Source organism: Oncorhynchus masou, chromosome 2 (genome assembly GCF_036934945.1).
Source record: "Oncorhynchus masou masou isolate Uvic2021 chromosome 2, UVic_Omas_1.1, whole genome shotgun sequence".
In the NCBI taxonomy this organism is placed as follows: Eukaryota; Metazoa; Chordata; class Actinopteri; order Salmoniformes; family Salmonidae; genus Oncorhynchus; species Oncorhynchus masou.
The window spans coordinates 28614072-28637107 of record NC_088213.1 but is presented as its reverse complement, the minus strand read 5'-3'; the positions used below and the strand labels follow the sequence as shown (position 1 = coordinate 28637107).

At 43.3% G+C, this 23036-nt stretch overlaps 1 protein-coding gene across 3 annotated transcripts; it reads right to left on the bottom strand.

Annotated features, from left to right (window-relative positions):
• Window positions 1–3631: 3631 nt before the first annotated feature.
• LOC135558302 (AP-2 complex subunit alpha-2) lies at window positions 3632–22651 on the bottom strand. 3 transcript variants are annotated; one of them, XM_064992046.1, is made up of 23 exons: window positions 22465–22651; window positions 21104–21172; window positions 19105–19247; window positions 18722–18915; window positions 18415–18544; window positions 18077–18178; window positions 17792–17900; window positions 17490–17640; window positions 17202–17370; window positions 16897–17034; window positions 16541–16723; window positions 13100–13197; window positions 10684–10915; window positions 10124–10297; window positions 9790–9960; window positions 9227–9414; window positions 8721–8803; window positions 8526–8614; window positions 8254–8378; window positions 7971–8087; window positions 7298–7367; window positions 6230–6364; window positions 3632–4827 (listed from the first exon to the last, which is right to left on the bottom strand). In XM_064992046.1, the coding sequence occupies exons 1-23, from the start codon at window positions 22529–22531 to the stop codon at window positions 4750–4752; spliced, it is 3015 nt and encodes a 1004-aa protein (XP_064848118.1). In that variant the 5' UTR covers window positions 22532–22651; the 3' UTR covers window positions 3632–4749. The 3 variants fall into 3 exon arrangements, with proteins under 3 accessions (XP_064848118.1, XP_064848099.1, XP_064848108.1); XM_064992027.1 differs by lacking the exon at window positions 9790–9960 and adding an exon at window positions 9011–9082; XM_064992036.1 differs by lacking the exon at window positions 9790–9960.
• Window positions 22652–23036: the final 385 nt, after the last annotated feature.

The following is a 23036-nucleotide window of genomic DNA, read 5'->3' as shown; positions in this document are numbered from 1 at the left end:
TGCTCCCAGCCTATAGACAGAAACTAAAACAGGAATCTCCCACGCTCAGGTCTGTTCAACGCTGGTCCGACCAATCAGATTCCACGCTTCAAGATTGCTTTGATCACGTGGATTGGGTTATGTTCCGCACTGCGTCAAACAACATTGACGAATAGGCTGATTCGGTGAGCGAGTTTATTAGCAAGTGCATCAGCGACGTCGTACCCACAGCAACTATTAAAACATTCCCAAACCAGAAACCGTGGATTAATGGCAGCATTCGCACAAAACTGAAGCGCGAACCAATGCTTTTAGCCAGGGCAAGGTGACCGGAAACATGACCGAATACAAACAGTGTAGCTATTCCCTCCGCAAGGCAATCAAACAAGCTAAGCGTTAGTATACAGACAAAGTAGAGTCTCAATTCAATGGCTCAGACATAAGAGGTATGTGGCAGGGTCTACAGTCAATCACGGATTAGAAAAAGAAAACCAGCCCCGTCGCGGACCAGGATGTCTTGCTCCCAGACAGACAAAACAACTTCTTTCCTCGCTTTGAGGACAATACAGTGCCACTGACACGGCCCGCTGCCAAAACGGAGTGTGGTGTCAGGAAAATAACCTCACACTCAACGTCAACAAAACAAAGGAGATGATCGTGGACTTCCGGAAACAGCAGAGGGAGCACCCACCTATCCACATCAACAGGACAGTAGTGGAGAGGGTAGTAAGTTTTAAGTTCCTCGGCGTACACATCAGGGACAAACTGAATTGGTCCACCCACACAGACAGCGTGGTGAAGAAGGTGCAGCAGCGCCTCTTCAACCTCAGGAGGCTGAAGAAATTCGGCTCGTCACCAAAAGCACTCAAACTTTTACAGATGCAGAATCGAGAGCATCCTGTCGGGCTGTATCACCGCCTGGTACGGCAACCGCTCCGCCCACAACCGTAAGGCTCTCCAGAGGGTAGTGAGGTCTGCACAATGCATCACCGGGGGAAAACTACCTGCCCTCCAGGACACCTAAACCACCCGATGTCACAGGAAGACCATAAAGATCATCGAGGACAACAACCACCCGAGCCACTGCCTGTTCACCCCGCTATCATCCAGAAGGCGAGGTCAGTACAGTTGCATCAAAGCAGGGACCGAGAGACTGAAAAACAGCTTCTATCTCAAGGCCATCAGACTGTTAAACAGCCACCACTAACATTGAGTGGCTGCTGCCAACATACTGACTCAACTCCAGCCACTTTAATAATGGAAAAATTGATGTAAAAATGTATCACTAGCCACTTTAAACAATGCCACTTTTAAGTTTACATACCCTATATTACTCATCTCATATGTATATACTGTACTCTGTACCATGTACTGCATCTTGCCTATGCCGTTCTGTTCACTCATTCATATATTTTTATGTACATATTCTTCATCCCTTTACACTTGTATGTATAAGGTAGTTGTTGTGGAATTGTTAGGTTAGATTACTCGTTGGTTATTACTGCATTGTCGGAACTAGAAGTACAAGCATTTCGCTACACTCGGGGCGGCAGGTAGCGTAGTGGTTAGAGCGTTGGACTAGTGACCGGAAGGTTGCAAGTTCAAATCCCTGAGCTGACAAGGTACAAATCTGTCGTTCTACCCCTGAACAGGCAGTTAACCCACTGTTCCTAAGCCATCATTGAAAATAAGTAACTTAACTGACTTGCCTAGTTAAATAAAGGTAAAACACTCGCAATAACATCTGCTAACCATGTGTATGTGACATAAAATTTGATTTGAAAACAAATGCAAATACAGCTACTCTGCTGTTATTCTGGCAGCACTTTTTGACGTGACAGTTAGCCGTAGTTGGCTAGGTAGCAAGCAAAGGAGAAGAACGTTGCCAGCCAGTATTGCAATGGAACATTTAGAAGGAACAACTGGGTCACATCCATAGATACAGAACAAAACGACTGAACTGGGTGTAGCAACCAAACCGATAGAACTAACGACCAGCCGGCTTAGGTAGCAACCCTAGATTTGTGACGGAACTACACTGCTCAAAAAAATAAAGGGAACACTTAAAACAACACAATGGAACTTCAAGTCAATCACACTTCTGTGAAATCAAACTGTCCACATAGGAAGCAACACTAATTGACAATACATTTCACATGCTGTTGTGCAAATGGAATAGACATCAGGTGGAAATCATAGGCAATTAGCAAGACACCCCCAATAAAGGAGTGGTTCTGCAGGTGGTGACCACAGACCACTTCTCAGATCCTATGCTTCCTGGCTGATGTTTTGGTCACTTTTGAATGCTGGCGGTGCTTTCACTCTAGTGGTAGCATGAGACGGAGTCTACAACCCACACAAGTGGCTCAGGTAGTGCAGCTCATCCAGGATGGCACATCAATGCGAGCTGTGGCAAGAAGGTTTGTTGTGTCTGTCAGCGTAGTGTCGAGAGCATGGAGGCGCTACCAGGAGACAGGCCAGTACATCAGGAGACGGGGAGGAGGCCATAGGAGGGCAACAACCCAGCAGCAGGACCGCTACCTCCGCCTTTGTGCAAGGAGGAGCACTGCCAGAACCCTGCAAAATGACCTCCAGCAGGCCACAAATGTGCATGTGTCTGCTCAAACGGTCAGAAACAGACTCCATGAGGGAGGCATGAGGGCCTGACGTCCACAGGTGGGGGTTGTGCTTAAAGCCCAACACCGTGCAGGACGTTTGGCATTTGCCAGAGAAAACCAAGATTGGCAAATTCGCCACTGGCGCCCTGTGCTCTTCACAGATTAAAGCAGGTTCACACTGAGCACATGTGACAGACATGACAGAGTCTGGAGACCCCGTGGAGAACGTTCTGCTGCCTGCAACATCCTCCAGCATGACCGGTTTGGCGGTGGGTCAGTCATGGTGTGGGGTGGCATTTCTTTGGGGGGGACTCACAGCCCTCCATGTGCTCGCCAGAGGTAGCCTGACTGCCATTAGGTACCGAGATGAGATCCTCAGACCCCTTGTGAGACCATATGCCGGTGCGGTTGGCCCTGGGTTCCTCCTAATGCAAGACAATGCTAGACCTCATGTGGCTGGAGTGTGTCAGCAGTTCCTGCAAGAGGAAGGCATTGATGCTATGGACTGGCCCGCCCATTCCCCAGACCTGAATCCAATTGAGCACATCTGGGACATCATGTTTCGCTCCATCCACCAACGCCACGTTGCACCACAGACTGTCCAGGAGTTGGCGGATGCTTTAGTCCAGGTCTGGGAGATCCCTCAGGAGACCACCCGCCACCTCATCAGGAGCATGCCCAGGCGTTGTAGGGAGGTCATACAGGCACGTGGAGGCCACACACACTACTGAGCCTAATTTTGACTTGTTTTAAGGACATTACATCAAAGTTGGATAAGCCTGTAGTGTGGTTTTCCACTTTAATTTTGAGTGTGACTCCAAATCCAGACCTCCACGGGTTGCTAAATTTGATTTCCATTGATAATTTGTGTGATTTTGTTGTCAGAACATTCAACTATGTAAAGAAAAAAATATTTCATTAGAATATGTCAGACTTCGCCTCGGACCTAACAACACCTGTGCCAGTTTATACTCCAAACACTGGCTCCTCATGCATTAGCACTTCAACAATAGGACATATCTAGGTCAAAAGAGTAAAAGTGACACAATCAACTTTAATTGGCAACACATGTAATATCATTAGGAGCAGAGAAGCCTTGGCCGTTGATACATATATAGTTTTTAACCCATATAACTTAAAGGCACTGGGAGGACAGGAAGTGATTCAGTATGTACCTACAAGTTAAACTAGACAGCCAACAGCCTTACGACTGCAAAGGCCACAGGCGTCAAGAAACCCTGTTGTAAATTGGGCGTTGTGTACGTGTATAGTTCTTCAGTGCTCTATTAAATGGCCTATCTTTAAAAAATATATATTTCATTAGATACAAAACATGTCCGAGAGACATATTGGATACAAATAACCCCCTGATTTGGGACAGAGAACAACTTTGGTTGGACACACAATTGTATGCATATTTGAATATAATGCCACCACTTAATTCCTTAGTGGTTTGTTTTTGAACATAAGCACACACACACATTACTAGCAAGAAGATGATTTCTCATAAGAGTCCCTTAATATCTACATAATGACAGCTGCAATTTAAAATCTTATCCCCATACACAAAAAAATCATACACAATGGCTAGGGTTTGCAATAGGGTCATGACGTGTTCAGGTAAGACAAGAGCAGAGAAGACAGCTGCCATCCTTAGAACTAAATAAGACGACATCTTTTCATGTATGCTTGTGTAACTGTAACCCTGGATCTGAAACACAAAATAGGAACATCTATGGACACAATCATTGCTCAGTTGGAAAAGAGGGTCAGACAATTAAGGCATTTTCTTGCCAGTCCCCCTGAACTCCAATTCTTCCAGTCAATATGTCTTTAAAGAACAGGGAGAGGACTAAGCTTTTTCCACAACAAAAGCAAAGCCGTAAATATTCTGTGCGCACATGGACATAAGGCAGATTTAACTCAGTGAAATATTAGTAGTGAGTGAAAGTCATTTGAAGTACATTTATAATAAGTCAAATATAAAAAAGAATTTACACTGTACACTGTATCAATTCCAATTTAAATGAGACACACGGGAAGGATAAGTGTGAACTGTTTGTTATGAACCATGTGGTGTCTTCACAAGTGGCAGGGGGAGCTTGTACAGCTCTGTAGTATATCAGTTTAGAAGACCTGATCTGAAAGCATTTCAGAATTGTTCCGAGAGCAGATCACACAGGCGCTGCGACACAGTATCTCTGCTTGTCCTTAGTGTTAAGCGGTACATCTGAAAAAATAAGAGAGAGAGAGGGGTTAAATAGGTGAGAAGGTTGTTCATTGACTACAGCTCAGCGTTCCAACACCATAGTTCCCTCAAAGCTCATCACTAAAGCTAAGGACCCTGGGACTAAATACCTTCCTCTGCAACTGGATCCTGGACTTCCTGACGGATCGCAACTAGGTGGTGAGGGTAGGTAACAACACAACAGCCACGCTGATCCTCAACACAGAGGCCCCTCAGGGGTTCATGCTCAGTCCTATCCTGTACTCCCTGTTCACTCATGACTGCATGGACAGGCACGACTCCAACACCATCATTACAACACCATCATTAAGTTTGCCGATGACAAAACAGTGGTAGGTCTGATCACCGACAATGTTGAGACCTCCCTATAGGCTGAGATCAGAGACCTGGTCGTGTGTTGCCATGAAAACAACCTCTCCTTCAACGTGATCAAGAGGATGATTGCGGACTAGAGGAAAAGGAGGACCGAGCACATCTCCATTCTCATCAATGGGGCTGTAGTGGAGAAGGTTGAGGGCTTCAAGTTCCTTGGTGTCCACATCACCAACAAACTATCATGGTCCAAACACACCAAGACAGTCGTGAAGAGGGTACAACAAAGCCTATACTCAGGAGACTGAAAAGATTTGGGATGGGTCCTCAGATCCTCAAAACAAATGATACAGCTGCACCATTGAGAGCATCCTAACTGGATGCATCACTGCCTGGTATGCCAGGACCTTTATACAAGGCAGTGTCAGAGGAAGGCCTTAAAAATTGTCAACGACTCCAGCCACCCCAGTCATAGACTGTTCTCTCTGCTACCGCACGGCAAGCGGTACTCTACCTACATGTACATATTACCACAACTAACCGGTGCCCCCACACATTGACTCTGTACCGGTACCCCCTGTATATAGCCTCGCTATTGTTATTTTACGGCTGCTCTTTAATTATAATTTTTTTTACTTAAAACTGCATTCTTTAAAAATAAAATTTTTAAAACCTTTATTTAACTAGGCAAGTCAGTTAATTAAAACAAATTCTTATTTTCAATGACGGCCTAGGAACAGTGGGTTAACTGCCTGTTCAGGGGCAGAACGACAGATTTGTACCTTGTCAGCTCGGGGATTTGAACTTGCAACCTTCCGGTTACTAGTCCAATGCTCTAAACACTAGGCTACCTTGCCGCCCCGGGGCCAAGGCTAAGGGCTTGTAAGTAAGCATTTCACTGTAAGGTCTACAGCTGTTGTATTCGGCGCATGTGACAAATACAATTTGATTTGAAATAGGTGGGTCAAATACCTTGTCTGGATATTGAAAAAGAGTTGTTTGAGGAAAGAGTTGGTGACAGGGTACTGGGGTGGAGAGTAATTCTCACTGGAGGGAGGTGAGGTCTACATACCTGTGCTTGAGTATTAGGCTCCAGTCTCAAGAGGCAGCCAACCTGGGTGGTCTTCGTATGGATGACACCAGCGCCCACAAAGTTGGAGGGGTTTGGATCTACCCCGTCCAGCAAAGCAGCACCAAACCCCATTATCTGGAAAACAAAAACAGACACCAAATCAAGGTTAAGACTATCGACAACACAGCCCAACATGCTGACTAGACCGGGCGCGCGTGCGTCATCACGCGCATATTGATTTTGTTAACTCACACCAGATGCGATCAGGACACGCATGTTGAAATATCAAAACAAACTCTGAATCAACTATATTAATTTGGGGACAGGTCAAAACACATGAAACATTCATGGACATTTAGCTAGCTTGCTGTTGCTAGCTAATTTGTCCTGGGATATAAACATTGGGTTGTTATTTTACATGAAATGCAGAAGGTTATTTTCTTCCTGAATCTTTGTAGAATTTTGAGTCACACAAAATTGTGTGTTCTCTACTCCGACAACAGCTGCAACAATGAGAGCATCCTGATGGGTTGTATCACCGCCTGGTATGGCAACTGCTCGGCCTCCGACCGCAACCGCAAGGCACTACAGAGGGTAGTGCGTGCAGCCCGGAACACACCCGGGGCCAAGCTTCCTGCCATCCAGGACCTCTTTACCAGGCAGTGTTAGAGGAAGGCCCTAAAAATTGTCAAAGACTCCAGCGACCCTGGTCATAGACTTCTCTCTGCTACCGCACGGCAAGCGGTGCCGGAGTGTCAAGTCCAGGTCCAAGAGGCTTCTAAACAGCTTCAACCCCCAAGCCATAACACTCCTGAACAGCTAGTCAAATGGCTACTACACCCCCCCCCCCTCCAAAAACAAAACGTGGACATCTTTTGCAACGCTCAACACCTTGTAGAGTCCATGCCACGCAGGAGGTGTGGTCAGCATGTTACACAGTATTGCTAGTGAAGTCAGGGTGACCTTCATACAGTTTCTTCACTTCAGTCTTTCATTTCTATCAACAACAACAAAAACACAAGTCAAGACAAAATCTCCATAGCAATTCTAATCATAAAGGGATCTCACCTTGGCTTTGGTAACCTCTGTATCCATGGAATGCTTTGCTTTGAAAATCTTTTGTACCTCTTGCTGAGGGCTGTGGGTAGAGAAAGTCAGTCACATACCACTGGCAGTTTCACCCTCAGCTGTTAAGGATGTGTAACTACACTAGGTTTTTACCTTGTTTCCTGAATGATGGAAAATAGATCAATGTATTTCCATGTGAACGTTTTGATGTTGTTGCACAATTTTCACATTTAGTTGCATTTAATTAAAATGCATTAGACTAAGATGTATTTCACTGACCTATACCACCTACATAAATCAATATTTGGAAGAAGCGCTTTCTGGAATACCAGTGAATTGTTTAATAGTCGCCACAGACTGCACACTCTTAGGGAAACAGTGATCTATTTCTCTTGGCAATGTTGCTCAAGTTATAATGGAATAATTTCACAAGGCACTGTGTACCTATTCTGTTGGCATTTCCTTCACATTTAAATATACAGTAGGAGACGGTACACACTATTTATATCAATATTTACACATGCAGGCCAATCTGAATGAATGAACCCTTTTGTGTCCTCGGAATATGAGGAAGAGTAGACTGGCACATTGTCAGAGGGAATATTGTGTGCATATCAAAAGAGAAAAACATGTCATATATGACCAAGCATATAGCAGAGATAGGTTTCCTTACGCTCCAAGTTGTTTCCAGCGCTGAAAGAAGTCCTGCGATGTCATCTCTGTAGGCTGGAAAAACTTGTTTAACGTAATAGGCAGTTTAACAGCAACGTTCTGGAGAGTTCCCCCGTACCTGTGGGTAGAAACAAGAGTAAAACAACACTCAATAACGTAGCATTTCCAACAACATTCATGCAAACATTTATCACCAATCTAGCAAATAGTTGCACCCTGAAACAAACTCCAATATGCAATGTATTATAAAAGCATATAAAAAAAGGAAGAAAATAAGTTCTTACCTAAACTGAATGTTGAGCACAGGTGCATCCACAAAGTCAGAAATACACTCAATGTTGAGTATCTGCTGGAGTTGTGCACCCCCGTCCACAGTGGGGTCTGCAGGCTTGGCATGGACATGCAGTTGTAGGGAAACAGTTAAGAAAAAGGCACAATAGGGAGCAGTAAATGGCCACCCCTAAACAATACATAATATAAACTGGGAGGGATTTATTAAAACAGCATTCGGAAATGATTGATGAAAACGACATAACAGCTTCTAGTAAAGGATATGAGCCTGCAGAGTATCTTGGCAGACTACAGAGGCAGCAAAATTCATGAACTGGGTTGATGTCTTGTTACCAAAGAACACATACATCCGACCTGTACGTTAAAAAAAAGATCATTAAATAACCCCTAAGATCTAATGGTCAAAACCTGACCATAATCACACTTAGGTGCAAATGTATTTTTGCTGAGGCCTACTCACCCAAATTCTGTCTGAATTCAGACTTCAGGCCAATCTGGAGGAGCTGGTTCTCATATAGGACACCATTGTTCTTGCAAACAAACCTGGAAGGGAATGGCGCAAGTGGTAAGCATCTCATATCTGGTATCTTGGTGTTAATGAACTGTATTGACTGCCAGGATTGGATTCCAACCAATATGCCAAGAGTCCCCCAGTGTACAGTAGGGATGTAACTAATATCCCATTCACCAGTGCAATCTGCTGTGAGCATGCAAGTGTTTTGAACAAACTCCACTGATGACGTCTCTTACTTGTCTTCAGGTTCCTCTGCAATGGGCAGAGTAGCGTTGGCATATGCTACTTGTGGAGTATTCGGCAGGAAACTGAAGCCATGAGTGAGATGCACAGCGAGAATGTAAAGGGCAAGAGGAGCACATTCACACCAGGTTTTAGTAAGCTCCATGACGGATCAATGCAGTTAAAAAGCCCCTGCCTCCCTCTGATATTTGACCCCCTCTTCCTCTTACCTGGAGAAGTTCTCATCTGCAACAGGCCCCACTGCCACTGGTGTCTCTACAGGAAAGGCTGCTATGTTTTCAGAGAAGACATCCACCAGCAGGCTTGTCCCCTTGGAGGCAGGAGGGGCAGAGTTTTGAGTGGTGATGGTGCTGCCCAGGCCAAGCAGGTCTGTGGAGGGAGTGGGGGACGCGGCCACCTTAGGAGCGGTAACGGTCACAATTACTTCACTCCGGAAGTTCAAGATCTGAACCAATCAACCGCCCCAATTGGTCTTACGTTGATGAAAGTGCAGAGCAGTGCAACACACACACACCATGCAAAACAAAACAAACCTCTGTGGGAGGATCTATAATTATTAGGACTATACTTAGGACTCAAAAATAAAAAATAATCTGTAAATACTTAGCAGTATATACTCTTAGGTTATCAAGCTCACACAATAGCAATGCGTCATCTTAGCATCTGGAATGGTCTTTATTCTGTGAGCAGATCAGATTACATGATGTTGTTAGGACAGTGTACTAAGGTTAGGGAAGTGACAAGTGAAAAACCCAGCATGAGCATCCAGAACCTGAGAGAGGGGCCCAGCAGAAAGCAGCACAGGGACAGCAGAGGCCTGGGGGGGAATGGGGGTGAGGGGGGCCTGCAGGAGGTAGGAAGAAGAGACCGGACGTGGCCGGTTGGTGGGGGGTGCGGTCGAGGCGGGGGCCAGAAGATCCCCAACGAACGAGAGAGGAGAGCTCTAATGAACAGAGGAGGAAACAGTGAAGGCAGGACAGAACGAGAGAGCTGAGGACGGTTACGGAAAAGAGCAGAAAACACCAGGACAGAAAAATAGGAAATATACACACTGAAAGGACAGAAATAGGAGGCTCTAATAAGTAAACACATGACAACAGTAATACCTTGGCATTTGAGGTAGTGCTGCTATGGTCTGCAGTACCCCCATTGGCACTGCGTTCTTTGCGGGTCTCATCCAAATCGGGATGCAGGTTTCCTGGTCCCTTCTTCCTCTTGAGTTTGGCCAGTATAGAGGACTCCCTCTCGGGAAAGGGAGGCATCTCCTCCAACACCGTGGCCTTGAGGGGAGCACAGAATGAATGGGGAATGAAGAGCATGACCTGAGGTGGAGGAACTGGAGGCTCTACAGTGTCCTTTTCTGAATTACAGTCTATCTACCAACAAAGATTTTTGTGGGATGTATTCTGAACAATTAAAAGCTAAACAGCTAAGCGTAATATAAAAGTGTTTTTAATTACATTAAAAGTGTCAATCTTGCCCAACTGCTAGCTCGCTGCCATAGAGGACCACAATGGAAATAAGCAGTCATGCTTCATTTTTGTATGCTAGTTAATTTTTTATGCATGCAATGTCTCCAGCAGAGCATACTACTACTTTTAATGATCTAATAAATGCAATCAATCAGGCTTAGAATTGCACAAAGGCAGGGTGGAATGTCACCGACCAGTATGTCAGTGCTGGCGATAGAGCTGAGGCGCAGGTACTCCACAGCACGCTGCTGTAGTTCAACGTCTGCATTGCGGAGCTGGCTGTCTGAGCGCAACACCTCCTGGATGGTGCCCTTCACCTCAGGGAACAGGTTGATGAACTTGATGTAGGCTGAGAGCAGCAAAGCCCGGGTGGGCACCGAGCACAGGTGAAACTTGGAGTGGAGCAGGTCAAACTGGATGAGTGGACTAAGGAGTTAGAGCAAGAAGGAACAATGGATGACACACAGTGAGTGACGTCTGTTCTCAGCTCCAAAGTAGAGGCCGACCGATGGTGATTTTTCACGCTGATACCGATTATTGGCGGACCAAAAAAGAAGAAGCCGAAACCGATTAATCGGACGATTTAAAAAAAACAAATGTATTTATTGGTAATGACGACAATTACAACAATACTGAATGAACACTTATTTTAACTTAATATAATACATCAATCAAATCAATTTAGCCTCAAATAAATAATGAAACCTGTTCAATTTGGTTTAAATAATGCAAAAACAAAGTGTTGGAGAAGAAAGTAAAAGTGCAATATGTGCCATGTAAAAAAAGCTAACGTTTAAGTTCCTTACTCAGAACATGAGAACATATGAAAGCTGGGGGTTCCTTTCAACATGTGTCTTCAATATTCCCAGGTAAGAAGTTTTAGGTTATTATAGGAATATTTCTCTCTATACCATTTGCATCTCATATACCTTTGACTATTTGATGTTCTTATAGGCACTTTAGTATTGCCAGTGTAACAGTATAGCTTCCTTCCCTTTCCTCGCCCCTACCTGGGTTTGACAACAGCCACCCTCGAAGCATCGATACCCATCTCTGGGGAACAATTACTCCAAGTCTCAGAGCGAGTGACGTTTGAAACGCTATTAGCGCGCACCCCGCTAACTAGCTAGCCATTTCACATCAGTTACACCAGCCTAATCTCAGGAGTTGATAGGCTTGAAGTCATAAACAGCGCAATGCTTAAAGCATTACGAAGAGCTGCTGGCAAACGCACGAAAGTGCTGTTGGAATGAAAGCTTACGAGCCTGCTGCTGCCTACCACCGCTCAGTCAGACTGCTCTATCAAATCATAGATTTAATTATTACAGAATAACACACAAAAATACGAGCCTTAGGTCATTCTTTTGTTCAAATCCAGAAACTATCATTTTGAAAATAAAACGTTTATTCTTTCAGTGAAATACGGAACCGTTCTGTATTTTATCTAATGGGTTGCATCCATAAGTCTAAATATTCCTGTTACATTGCACAACCTTCAATGTTATGTCATAATTACGTAAAATTCTCGCTAATTAGTTTGCAACAAGCCAGGCGACCCAAACTGTTGCATATATCCTAACTCTGTGTGCAATGAACACAAGAGAAGTGACACAATTTCCCTAGTTTAATATTGCCTGCTAACATGAATTTATTTTAACTAAATATGCAGGTTTAAAAATATTTGATTGATATTAAGAAAAGGCATTGATGTTTATGGTTTGGTACATTCGTGTAACGATTATGTTTTTTGGCGAAGTTGGCCGTCTTTGTTAGGAAGAAATAGTATTCACAGTTCACAACGAGCCAGGCGGCCCAAACTGCTGCATATACCCGGACTCTGTTGCACAGAACGCAAGCGACGTGACACAATTTCCCTAGTTAAAAGAAATTAATGTTAGCAGGCAATATTAACTAAATATGCAGGTTTAAAAATATATACTTGTGTATTGATTTTAAGAAAGGCGTTGATGTTTATGGTTAGGTACACATTGGTGCAACGACAGTGCTTTTTTCGCAAATGCGCTTGTTAAATCACTGTTTGGTGAAGCAGGCTATGATTCAATGATAAATTAACAGACAACGCAACAATTATTTGCAATGCAGGACAAGCTAGATAAACTAGTAATATCATCAACAATGTGTAGTTAACTAGTGATTATGTTAAGATTGATTGTTTTTTTATAAGGTACGTTTAATGCTAGCTAGCACCTTACCTTGGCTCTTTGCTGCACTCGCATAACAGGTAGTCAGCCTGCCACGCAGTCTCCTCGTGGAGTGCAATGTAATTGGCCATGATCGGTGCTCAATAATGCCGATTACCGATTGTTATGAAAACTTGAAAGTTAATCAGCCATTCCGATTAATCGGTCGACCTCTGCTCCAAAGGATATTATTGACTGTACATTTCTCCAACCACTGGAAGTTGCTGAGGGTAGGACAGTACGTAATTGCTGGAATGGAGACAATGCAATGGAATAAACCACATGGAACCATGCATTTGATACCATTTCAGCCATTATTATGAGCCATCCTCCCCTCAGCAGCCTCCACTGTCTCCAACTGAGAATAACAGTAGATCACTGAAATATATGGCATTGATTGATTACTAACCTTGACCTTGAATCTCCTGCTATCAAGTTCCCAAACTCCCCTAGAATGTACCCTCCGACCTTTACCAGGTTCTCATGGCAGGCTGGGGCCTGGAGTGCCTGTGGAAATGAAAGAGAGTCAGAGTTACAGTTGAAGTCAGAAGTTTACATACACTTAGGTTGTATATACTGTATTGTATTCTATACTACACCACTGACAACAGCCATCTCCAGCACATCAGAGGCTGCTGCCTATAGACATAGATTAGGAAACACTAGCCACTTTAATAATGTCTCTGTATCTTGCATTACTCATCTCAAATGTGCATACTGTACTCTATACTATCCCACTGTATCTTTGTTCAATGCCGCTCTGACATATATGTATACAATGGGGCAAAAAAGTATTTAGTCAGCCACCAATTGTGCAAGTTCTCCCACTTGCTCCCACAGTTGATTTCTTCAAACCAAGCTGCTTACCTATTGCAGATTCAGTCTTCCCAGCCTGGTGCAAGGTCTACAATTTTGTTTCTGGTGTCCTTTGACAGCTCTTTGGTCTTGGCCATAGTGGAGTTTGGAGTGGGACTGTTTGAGGTTGTGAACAGGTGTATTTTATACTGATAACAAGTTCAAACAGGTGCCATTAATACAGGTAACAAGTGGAGGACAGAGGCGGCTCTTAAAAGAAGTTACAGGTCTGTGAGAGCCAGAAATCTTGCTTGTTTGTAGGTGACCAAATACTTATTTTCCACCATAATTTGCAACTAAATTCATTAAAAATCCTACAATGTGATTTTCTTTTCTCATTTTGTCTGTCATAGTTGAAGTGTACCTATGATGAAAATTACAGGCCGCTCATCTTTTTAAGTGGGAGAACTTGCCCAATTGGTGGCTGACTAAATACTTTTTTGCCCCACTGTATATATTCTTAATCCATTCCTTACATAGATTTACGTGGAGTTTGGGTATACAGTTGAAGTCGGAAGTTTACATACACTTAGGATGGAGTCATTAAAACTCATTTTTCAACCACTTCACAAATGTCTTGTTAACAAACTATAGTTTTGGCAAGTTGGTTAGGACATCTACTTTGTGCATGACACAAGTAATTTCTCCAACGATTGTTTACAGACAGATTATTTCACTTACTGTATCACAAATCCAGTTGGTCAGAAGTTTACACACACTATGTTGACTGTGCATTTAAACAGCTTGGAAAATTCCAGAAAATTATGTCATGGCTTTAGAAGCTTCAGATAACCTAATTTAAATAATTTGAATCAATTGGAGGTGTACCTGTGGATGTATTTCAAGGCCTACCTTCAAACTCAATGTGTCTTTGCTTGACATTATGGGAAAATCAAAAGAACTCAGCAAAGACGTCAGGAAAACAATTGTAGACCTCCACAAGTCTGGTTCATCCTAGGGAGCAATTTCCAAATGCCCGAAGGTACCACGTGCATCTGTACAAACAATAGTACGCAAGTATAAACACCATGGGACCACACAGCAGTCATACCGCTAAGGAAGGAGAAGCCTTCTGTCTCCTAGAGATGAACGTTCTTTGGTGCGAAAATCAATCCCAGAACAGCAAAGGACCTTGTGAAGATGCTGGAGGAAACGGGTACAAAAGTATCTATATCCACAGTAAAACAAGTCCTATATCGACATAACCTGAAAGGCCACTCAGCAAAGAAGAAGCCACTGCTCCAAAACCGTCATAAAAAAGCCAGACAACGGTTTGCAACTGCACATGGGGTCAAAGATCATACTTTTTGGAGAAATGTCCTCTGGTCTGATGAAACAAAAATGGAACTGTTTGGCCATATTGACCATTGCTATGTTTGGAGGAAAAAGGGGAGGCTTGCAAGCCAAAGAACACCATCCCAACCGTGAAGCACAGGGGTGGCAGCATCATGTAGTGGGGGTCCTTTGCTGCAGGAGGGACGGGTGCACTTCACAAAATAAATGGCATCATGAGGCAGGAAAATTCTGTGGATATATTGAAGCAACATCTCAAGACATCAGTCAGGAAGTTAAAGCTTGGTCGCAAATGGGTCTTCCAAATGGACAATGACCCCAAGCATACTTCCAAAGTTGTGGCAAAATGGCTTAAGGACAAAAAAGTCAAGGTATTAGAGTGGCCATCACAAAGCCCTGATCTCAATCCTATAGAAAGTTTGTGGGCAGAACTGAAAAAGCTTGTGCGAGCAAGGAGGCCTACAAACGTGACTCAGTGACACCAGCTGTCAGGAGGAATGGGCCAAAATTCTCCCAATTTATTGTGGGAAGCTTGTGGAAGGCTACCCAAAACATTTGACCAAAGTTAAAAGGCAATGCTATCAAATACTAAGTGAGTGTATGTAAACTTCTGACCCACAAGGAATGTGATGAAAGAAATAAAAGCTGAAATGAAATAATTCTCTAGTATTATTCTGACGTTTCACATTCTTAAAATAAAGTGGTGATCCTAACTGACCTAAAACATGGAATTTTTACTAGGATTAAATGTCAGGAATTGTCAAAAACTGAGTTTAAATGAATTTGGCTAAGGTGTATGTAAACTTCTGACTTCAACTTTATGTATGAAATAGGATAATGGATTGGAGTGTGTGGGTGGTTGGGGATTTGGGAGCACAACAAAACAGTATCAAGTGAATCCCACACAAACCCTTACCAGAGTGGAGGGATACGGGGCTGAGAACATATCAGTCAGCAGATCTTAACATGCACATGAGGGCATTTCCATGATGGGTATGTCATGAAGTTGAGTTTCAATCTGGGCAGACCAGTATGTGGGGTAGCAAGTCTGAACATGGGGACAAATGTAACTAAAACAAAACACAGCTGAAACTATGGTGAAACAGACTAAAGGAAAAGTGGGAAGGCGTCTCACTGGTTCTGAAATGATGTATATCTGCAGTAGACATCAATGTATCTGATGTCAGAGGATGTAGTGGTAGAGATAATGGGCAATGAAGGAGGAAAGACACTGAAGAGGGAGGGCTCAAGACTACATTTCCACAAAACTGGGATGGAGGGATGGAGCAGTAGTCTGCATGTGTCTGTTTTAGGATCTTACAGTGACCTACCAGTGAGAGACAGTGAGACAGACACAAGCAGAGGGACTGAAGAGATAATTAAGTCATCTCATATTGCTGTACCAAAGCACAAGGCGGGCTCATTGTCTTCTCAGGGAGGAAACTAAGACAGTTTTAGTGGTGAATAGTGAACAACGCTCTCCATCCCCCTGACCTCACAGGTCACATCCAGACAGGCAGCGCCTGTGATGAGCATCGGAAGGAACTGCTTAAAACTAATATGATTAAGGAAACGCACCTACATCAGAACAGAAGCACCATTAGTCAATCCAGACAGACAAACATTAGGTTACAATGAGTTAGGTAGATGTTCCCCCATGGCTCGGTTAAAGACAGATTATTCACAAAAATAAAATAAGCACCTCGAACACTGTCTTGGCAGCATAACCTTGCACTTCATCTCTGTTGATGACGATCTGGATGACGCGGTACCAGACCTCATCACTGACATAGTCCCCAGCGAAGCGGATCAGGTTGAGGATGGTGTCAACATACCAGGTGTAGTCAACTGCATACTTCTCTGCCAGGATGGCCACCTTTAGCACCTGTGGTGAGAGGTAGTCTTAACAGATCAAAGAACGATGGCATTCATGTTTTTATTTAGTTCTGTTTAACGTATTCTTCCAAATGACCTCAGTGGCATTTAAAACATGAAGTTATCAAACTTTTGGGTGTTGAAATTATTAGAGAAATGGTTATATACTGGGTTAGAACTCACTATCTCCTCTCTGATGGAGTAGTCTGCCGTCTCCAGGTAGCTGAGCATCTCTGCTACAATCTGTTTGGCGTTGCTGCGGTCACACATTGCATAGAGCAGGTCCACAGCACGCTGGCGCACACTGACATCTCTCTCTGACTGCAGGATTCAACCAGGTAAAACACAAACATCAGGATTAAAGCATTCACATTAACAGGAACAAAAACAGACACAAGCATACATACGCAATGTACTCAAGAAGACACTGTGAGTACTAGGATTGGCATATGTAGCTTGTGAATGCTGGTACAAGTGTGTTAGCGTACTTTGAGGGCATTTATGACCGTCTCGATGTGTGTCTTAACGGCCTCATGGGAGAACTCGGAGCTGGCTAGGGTGCACATGCTCTCCAGGGCCAGGTAGCGCAGGTTAGTCTCCCGGTGCTGGAGGAACTGGCCCAGCTGGTTACAGGCCCGCACCAGCAGAGTGGGCTCGCTGTTGGGAGAAAGACATTGGTGCCATTGTCACCAAGACAGTCCAACTCAACACATACAAACTGCATTTCTTGAATACATTGGTCCTCTGTAGCTGCTGCAACTGGGAGAGGGACTGACCTGTCATGGTGGATGATTAGACTGATGGCCTCAAACAGCACAGCGTTCTTAGCGTTGGAGTGCTGCACCTTCTTCGACTTGGGAGGCTCCTGGGCCTTGTTCAGGATGGTTTCCAGACACTCGGTCAGACGGCCCCGGATCGCACCATCCTCTGAGGGGGCAGGAAAGGGGGAGGAAGGGGGTTGCAGATGAAAGCACAACTATGTTCATCCCGTCAACACTACAGCCGTTTTCTGAGTAATATTATGTTCATACAGTCAAACACTCAACACGCATGCCATCATGCTCACACAGCTTCTTACCAGGCGGAGGATAGCACTGTAGGAGACGCAGGAGCTTGACAGAAAGCCAGGGTGCTGCAACAAAATAGTAGGTGTAGTCCTGCAGGTCAGTGGAGGCCGAGGAGACGATCTAGAGAACAGGAGGACATTAGACATGACTAACACATTACGCCTCAAGCAAACAACTGACTAATATCTAAGGTTAATAATGATATTCAATGGTCAAAAGTACAAAACCTGAAATAAAAAGTGACATATTGATGAAAGAAGAAGAAAGAAAAGTCCTGCACACAGCCATATGATTACCCTGCTGAGTCTGGCTACAGCCAAGGAGACAGATGTTTTGAAGTCCTCTGGGCTCTTCTGTGCCAGTGTGGTAATCAGGCTGGTGGCAGCGGTCACCACACCCTGCGCAAAAGGGAAGTAATACAACTGCCATTACACACAAACAGCTAATCATTAATATTACATTATATACAAACACTCCTACAAACTATTAATTTAGCTCAAACATAGCCCTAACAATGAAGACAGAAAGACATGGTGAAAGAATCCTCTCCTCCACACCGATCCAAATCTCCCTCACTAAAACCAAAGGTCCATAGTCCTCGCACAATAACCCCTGGCCCCATGGCATTCCATACCAGGTGCTGGTCATTAAGCAGATGAACCACCCGGGCGGTCCACTCTCCCATGAGCACTAGGTCTGGAGAGGTCCTGTTGAGACGCAGTAGGCACAGGGCAGCACTCTGCTTCACACTGTCCATAGTGTCCCTGCAAGACAAACCCTGGCAAATTATGACAGCACATCAGCATCACTTAACTGGCACTTAACTGGCACATAGCTTTTTTTTTTTTATGAAACTGAAAGTTACAGCCTCAAACATTAAACTGACAGAGAGTACCACGGTCATTAGGCTAAGTCTGCTCCACACCCCTACCCTTTCTTACCCAGCCACCAGGATGCGGGGCACCTCAGCTGCAAAAGCCTCAGCCATCTCCCTGCTGCCCACATTGGCAATGCAGTGCAAGGCCAGGTTCATGAAAGTGGGATTCCTGCTGGACAGGTCATTCTTTATGGCATTGTTGATAAGGCTGATGAGGTCACTGTTTGAGTTGACCAACACTGAGATGAACAGGTAACCCTGTGGATTTGGATAGAAACAAAGTGTTTATCATCAAACCTGAAAGGAATTAAATGGAAGTTATCATAATAGCTTAACATAAACCTTGAGAATAGATTGGACAAAACACTGTTTAAAACAGAATTAGATACATAACTTAATCCACTCACAATCATACAAACAAATTCAAAGACCGGCTTCTCTACTCACAATTTGTTTCTCTGTGTACTTGTTGGAACTGAGCAGGTTGACTGCCTCCATGTGGCCAAAGTCAATGTCATGGCCAAGAAGGAATATGAAAAGCAGCTTGCACACATATTTCTTCTTACTGTATCCATCTAGTGCTTTGTCTCCTGCAGCAAAACAGAAAGGTCATTGTCATGACTATGAAGATTTAGAAGCACAAAAAAAAAATGAAGGAAAGAATACTTAAAGCAAGCCAAGTCACCGTGACTGATCACATGTGTTTGAGAGCACGGAGCATTAGTGTTCTTTCCTTCTAAAAGAGCAACATGCTAACCACTCCTATAAAGGGAACCAAAATGTGAAACCCACTTAGGAATAGATAAAAGTATGACATTCCACGTTGCTAGGTAAATCAATCCCACAACCGACTGTAGTTGAGGAGAGGGTGAGTCAGCACCACAAGACAGGAAGCTGAGTGCAGCACTTTTTTCACCTTGGTGAAAGAGGGCAAATGGTGGGAGGCCAAATGAGTGCAGCTGTGCAATGAAAATAATGACGGATTCAGAATGTTGTACAAATAAATAAAGTATGTCCAATGCCGCTTACAGGAAACCTGGAAAGTGGGTTAACAAATGTAGACCAACGCACATTATAGCATGAAGAGCTGCAACAGCATTCTGAAAGTGGGGGTTTAATGGAGCCCCCACCCCTGTCTGGAACCCCACCTCCACTGTGTGTGGGATTTTGTCCCATGAGAGAGATTAGGAGGGGCTCCACATTAAGGATTAGTTTCTCTAAAATAAGGCTATAATTCTCCCTCTCGTTTATGAACTTTCCACATAAACTAAGTATTATCTGGTTCAAAGAAAGATAAACATGAAGATGTTTACATCACAATCATAAAACCTTTAATGAATGTGTGTAGAGAGAGAAAGAAAAGGAGAGAAAGACAGAAAAAGACAGAGAGAAAAAGAGAAGAGAGAAAAACAGCATGAAATATTTTCTGTAGAGCGCTGCAGGAAGTTCCTCTGGAAAACAGAGGAAAGGATTCCAGCCTGCTGACATACTATGCCCCCCTCAGTTTCCTGACAGAACAGTTGACTCAACAACTCTCCCTGTCCGGCTATGCCCTTTAGCTTCTCCCTGCCTCACTGAACCTATATAGCCTATCTCTAGGGATAGTTAGGGACCGTCAAATTATACAATGTAAATTGCACAATATTTTATGAATTTATACAATTTATAGTTGGTGAGTGCATTTTATGTCATTGAAATTTGGAGGTATTGACCTTTTAAAATATTGTCCCATGTCCCAGAGGGATATCAAATGTGAAACCAAATTGATAATGGGTGTTATGATTGGGTCATGTACAGTTGTGCTCCAAATTTATGATTTGCCTACTTGGGTACTGCCAGCTGTGGGTAGGATTAAAATAAACCCAAACCACAGAAAACTTACAGTACCCTTCATTCCATGAGATAGTAAAAAATATATATAATCATCTCACAACTCTGTTTTGGACAAAACTGATTTCATGACCAAAATTATCTTATTTACAATGTGGTACATTTTGACACTAGAACACATATTCAAAATAAGAAGTTGCTTTTTAGGGGTAGTCATTCTTTAACCAAAATAGCCTCCCTCAGTGGTAGTCTAAGTACTCCATCAGTTTGGAAGGCATACAAATGTGTTGTTTCATGATAAAAAATGAGCTGGCCCATAAACCCATCAAAAGCAACTTTGCAGGTAGGCCCTACATGTTTTCTAACCACCAAAACACAAGTCACCTGATTTTATTGAAGCCACTATCCATTTTCACTTTGGAACAGCAGACTTATTTTAGGCTAGATAGAACAGGTGGTAGAAAACACTTCTGACATTCAGCGTAGCTGCATGGTGATCTCCTGTGAAGGCACTGTTAATCTAAGTGACTAGTGTCAGTGTCCACAAACGTTATGTGGAACCATCAGACACCAAAGTGTGTTCACACCCAGATTTAAGGGCTTTTGCTTGACTTACCTTTAAATTTTGAGCGGATGTTGGCCAACTCTTTGTTAATTCTCTTGATCTCTGCTTCTTTACTTTTACCTGAAATGGAAAATAAAACATGTTATATGTTCAATGTCACCTGTATGGGCCATAAGTTCTGCAGTTGCAAGCCTGAACAACAGCACTTGTGGAATGGAACAGTTTGGCTGTACCACAGTACTCATAGACTGAGCTAAATTGTTGATTGTTTCTTTTCTGCAAAGTATGTGTATTGATGTGCCTATGCACCATGAACTAGGGAGGTGAGATCTGGAAATAAATTGGATACCAGGAGCAATGGTCTTAGTAATGGTTTTAGTAGTAAGATGTCAAAAATACAGTATGGATTTATGTCAGGAGAGCATACCTGGGTCAGGAGGATCAGACCCAGACTTATGGTTTAGGATCAGTTTTTCTGCATGGCTCTGTTGCATGCCTCATTCACACCTACATTGAAGTTATAGAAAGTTGGTAACCTTCACTGTCTCTGCTACGGATTTACGCAGGGAAACTAGTGCTCTAAATAGACTAATTTTCTCACAGAGCACATTTAGACTTCAATGGCTCTAGTCTAGGTGAAAGTTCCCAGTCCCACCACCATAAAACCCTGCACTGCAGCTGAGTTTTTTGATGGTAGTGTATGCAATCCAGCGACTAGTATTGTTATTGTCGAAGGAATACACAGAGCATGATGTTAGTTGCTAGAGAGAAAAGGTAGCTAATTAGTTAGCTCGTCAGTCAACATTTGTAGGAGGTAACTAGTTTGCTACAGCACCAAAAAATTGTAAATTATCAATCTACAACGATGTAACACCAGCCAGCCAAAATGATGGCATTTTTTTGTATTTCCTGACTCTGTGTGACCCACGCCCATTGGCTAGTTTGCTAAACTAGCTAGCTTAGCGTGACATTAAACCAGCTAGCTAAGTATAACTAGTACAGTAAAATCTTGACTTGGCTGTCTGTAGCTAGCTATTTACCTTTATTTCACATGTTGGAAGTTTTTTTAGGAAAACATAGTTAGCTACCGTCCTTTGCGGGCTATTTTTGCTTCAATGTCTAGCTAACGTTGGCTATCTATCATGGCTAACGTCAGTTTGCTAGCTAACTGTTAACTCTGTTAGCTACAGTACCGTTAACTGGCGTTGGCAGGTTAGCTATTTGCTAGGCAACTGGGTAGTTAGCTAACTACCCACGCGTTATTTATTTTTGTTAATTAAGTAGCAAGCTAGTTAAACATGGCGCGCGTGTGCCTTTACGTAGGATAGCTTGTTTCATGGCTAGCCTTGCATTCCTCCCAAATGAACTGTAACGTCAGCTTGCTAATCAACAAGTCAACATCAACTACTCACAGTTCCTAATGTCCGATATAAACACAGCGAGGCCACGCATTCCATCTCCTTTAGAGACTGCAGGCATTTTGTTCCACGCGATATTTATTTGTTAGCCTATTCTCTGCAGTCAATAAACTTTATTTCACTTGTTCGGGAGTAGGATTCTGTTAAAGAGGCGGAGACATGCCCAGTAGAGACTGGGACTCAGGATGTGTAAACGTCAGAGAACAGGCATTTTTAGTGAATGAGCCAACTCAAGATTCCTAGGGCGTGAAAAGTGGTGCAGTAGGCCACTCATTTCAAGTACAGTGATTGGTGTTATTGATGCATGGTGAATGTTGTTTCTGAAATACTTTTAGTTAGTATAATCTAGCAGACAGACAAGAGAGAGAGACAGACAGCAACAACAACAAATTGATGGATAAACACAGATACATGTCACTTTATTATGTGGATTCAGTCATTTTGACTGCATGGTACTACAATCTATGTGCAAGTTATCCCTTTTTTGTATCTTGCAGGCCTGTTCAGTATGTATTTATTTTGAGAGAATTTTCAACAAGTTTCATGTGTGTCCATGTTGAGATTGA

Coding starts and splice junctions, on each gene's coding strand:
- LOC135558302 (XM_064992046.1), bottom strand. CDS start 22,531: ATGCCTGCAGTCTCTAAAGGAGATGGAATGCGTGGCCTCGCTGTGTTT. Junction 18,916..19,104: donor AGTACACAGAGAAACAAATT/GTGAGTAGAGAA, acceptor CCAAATCCACAG/GGTTACCTGTTCATCTCAGT. Junction 7,368..7,970: donor CGCTGGAAACAACTTGGAGC/GTAAGGAAACCT, acceptor CTCTACCCACAG/CCCTCAGCAAGAGGTACAAA.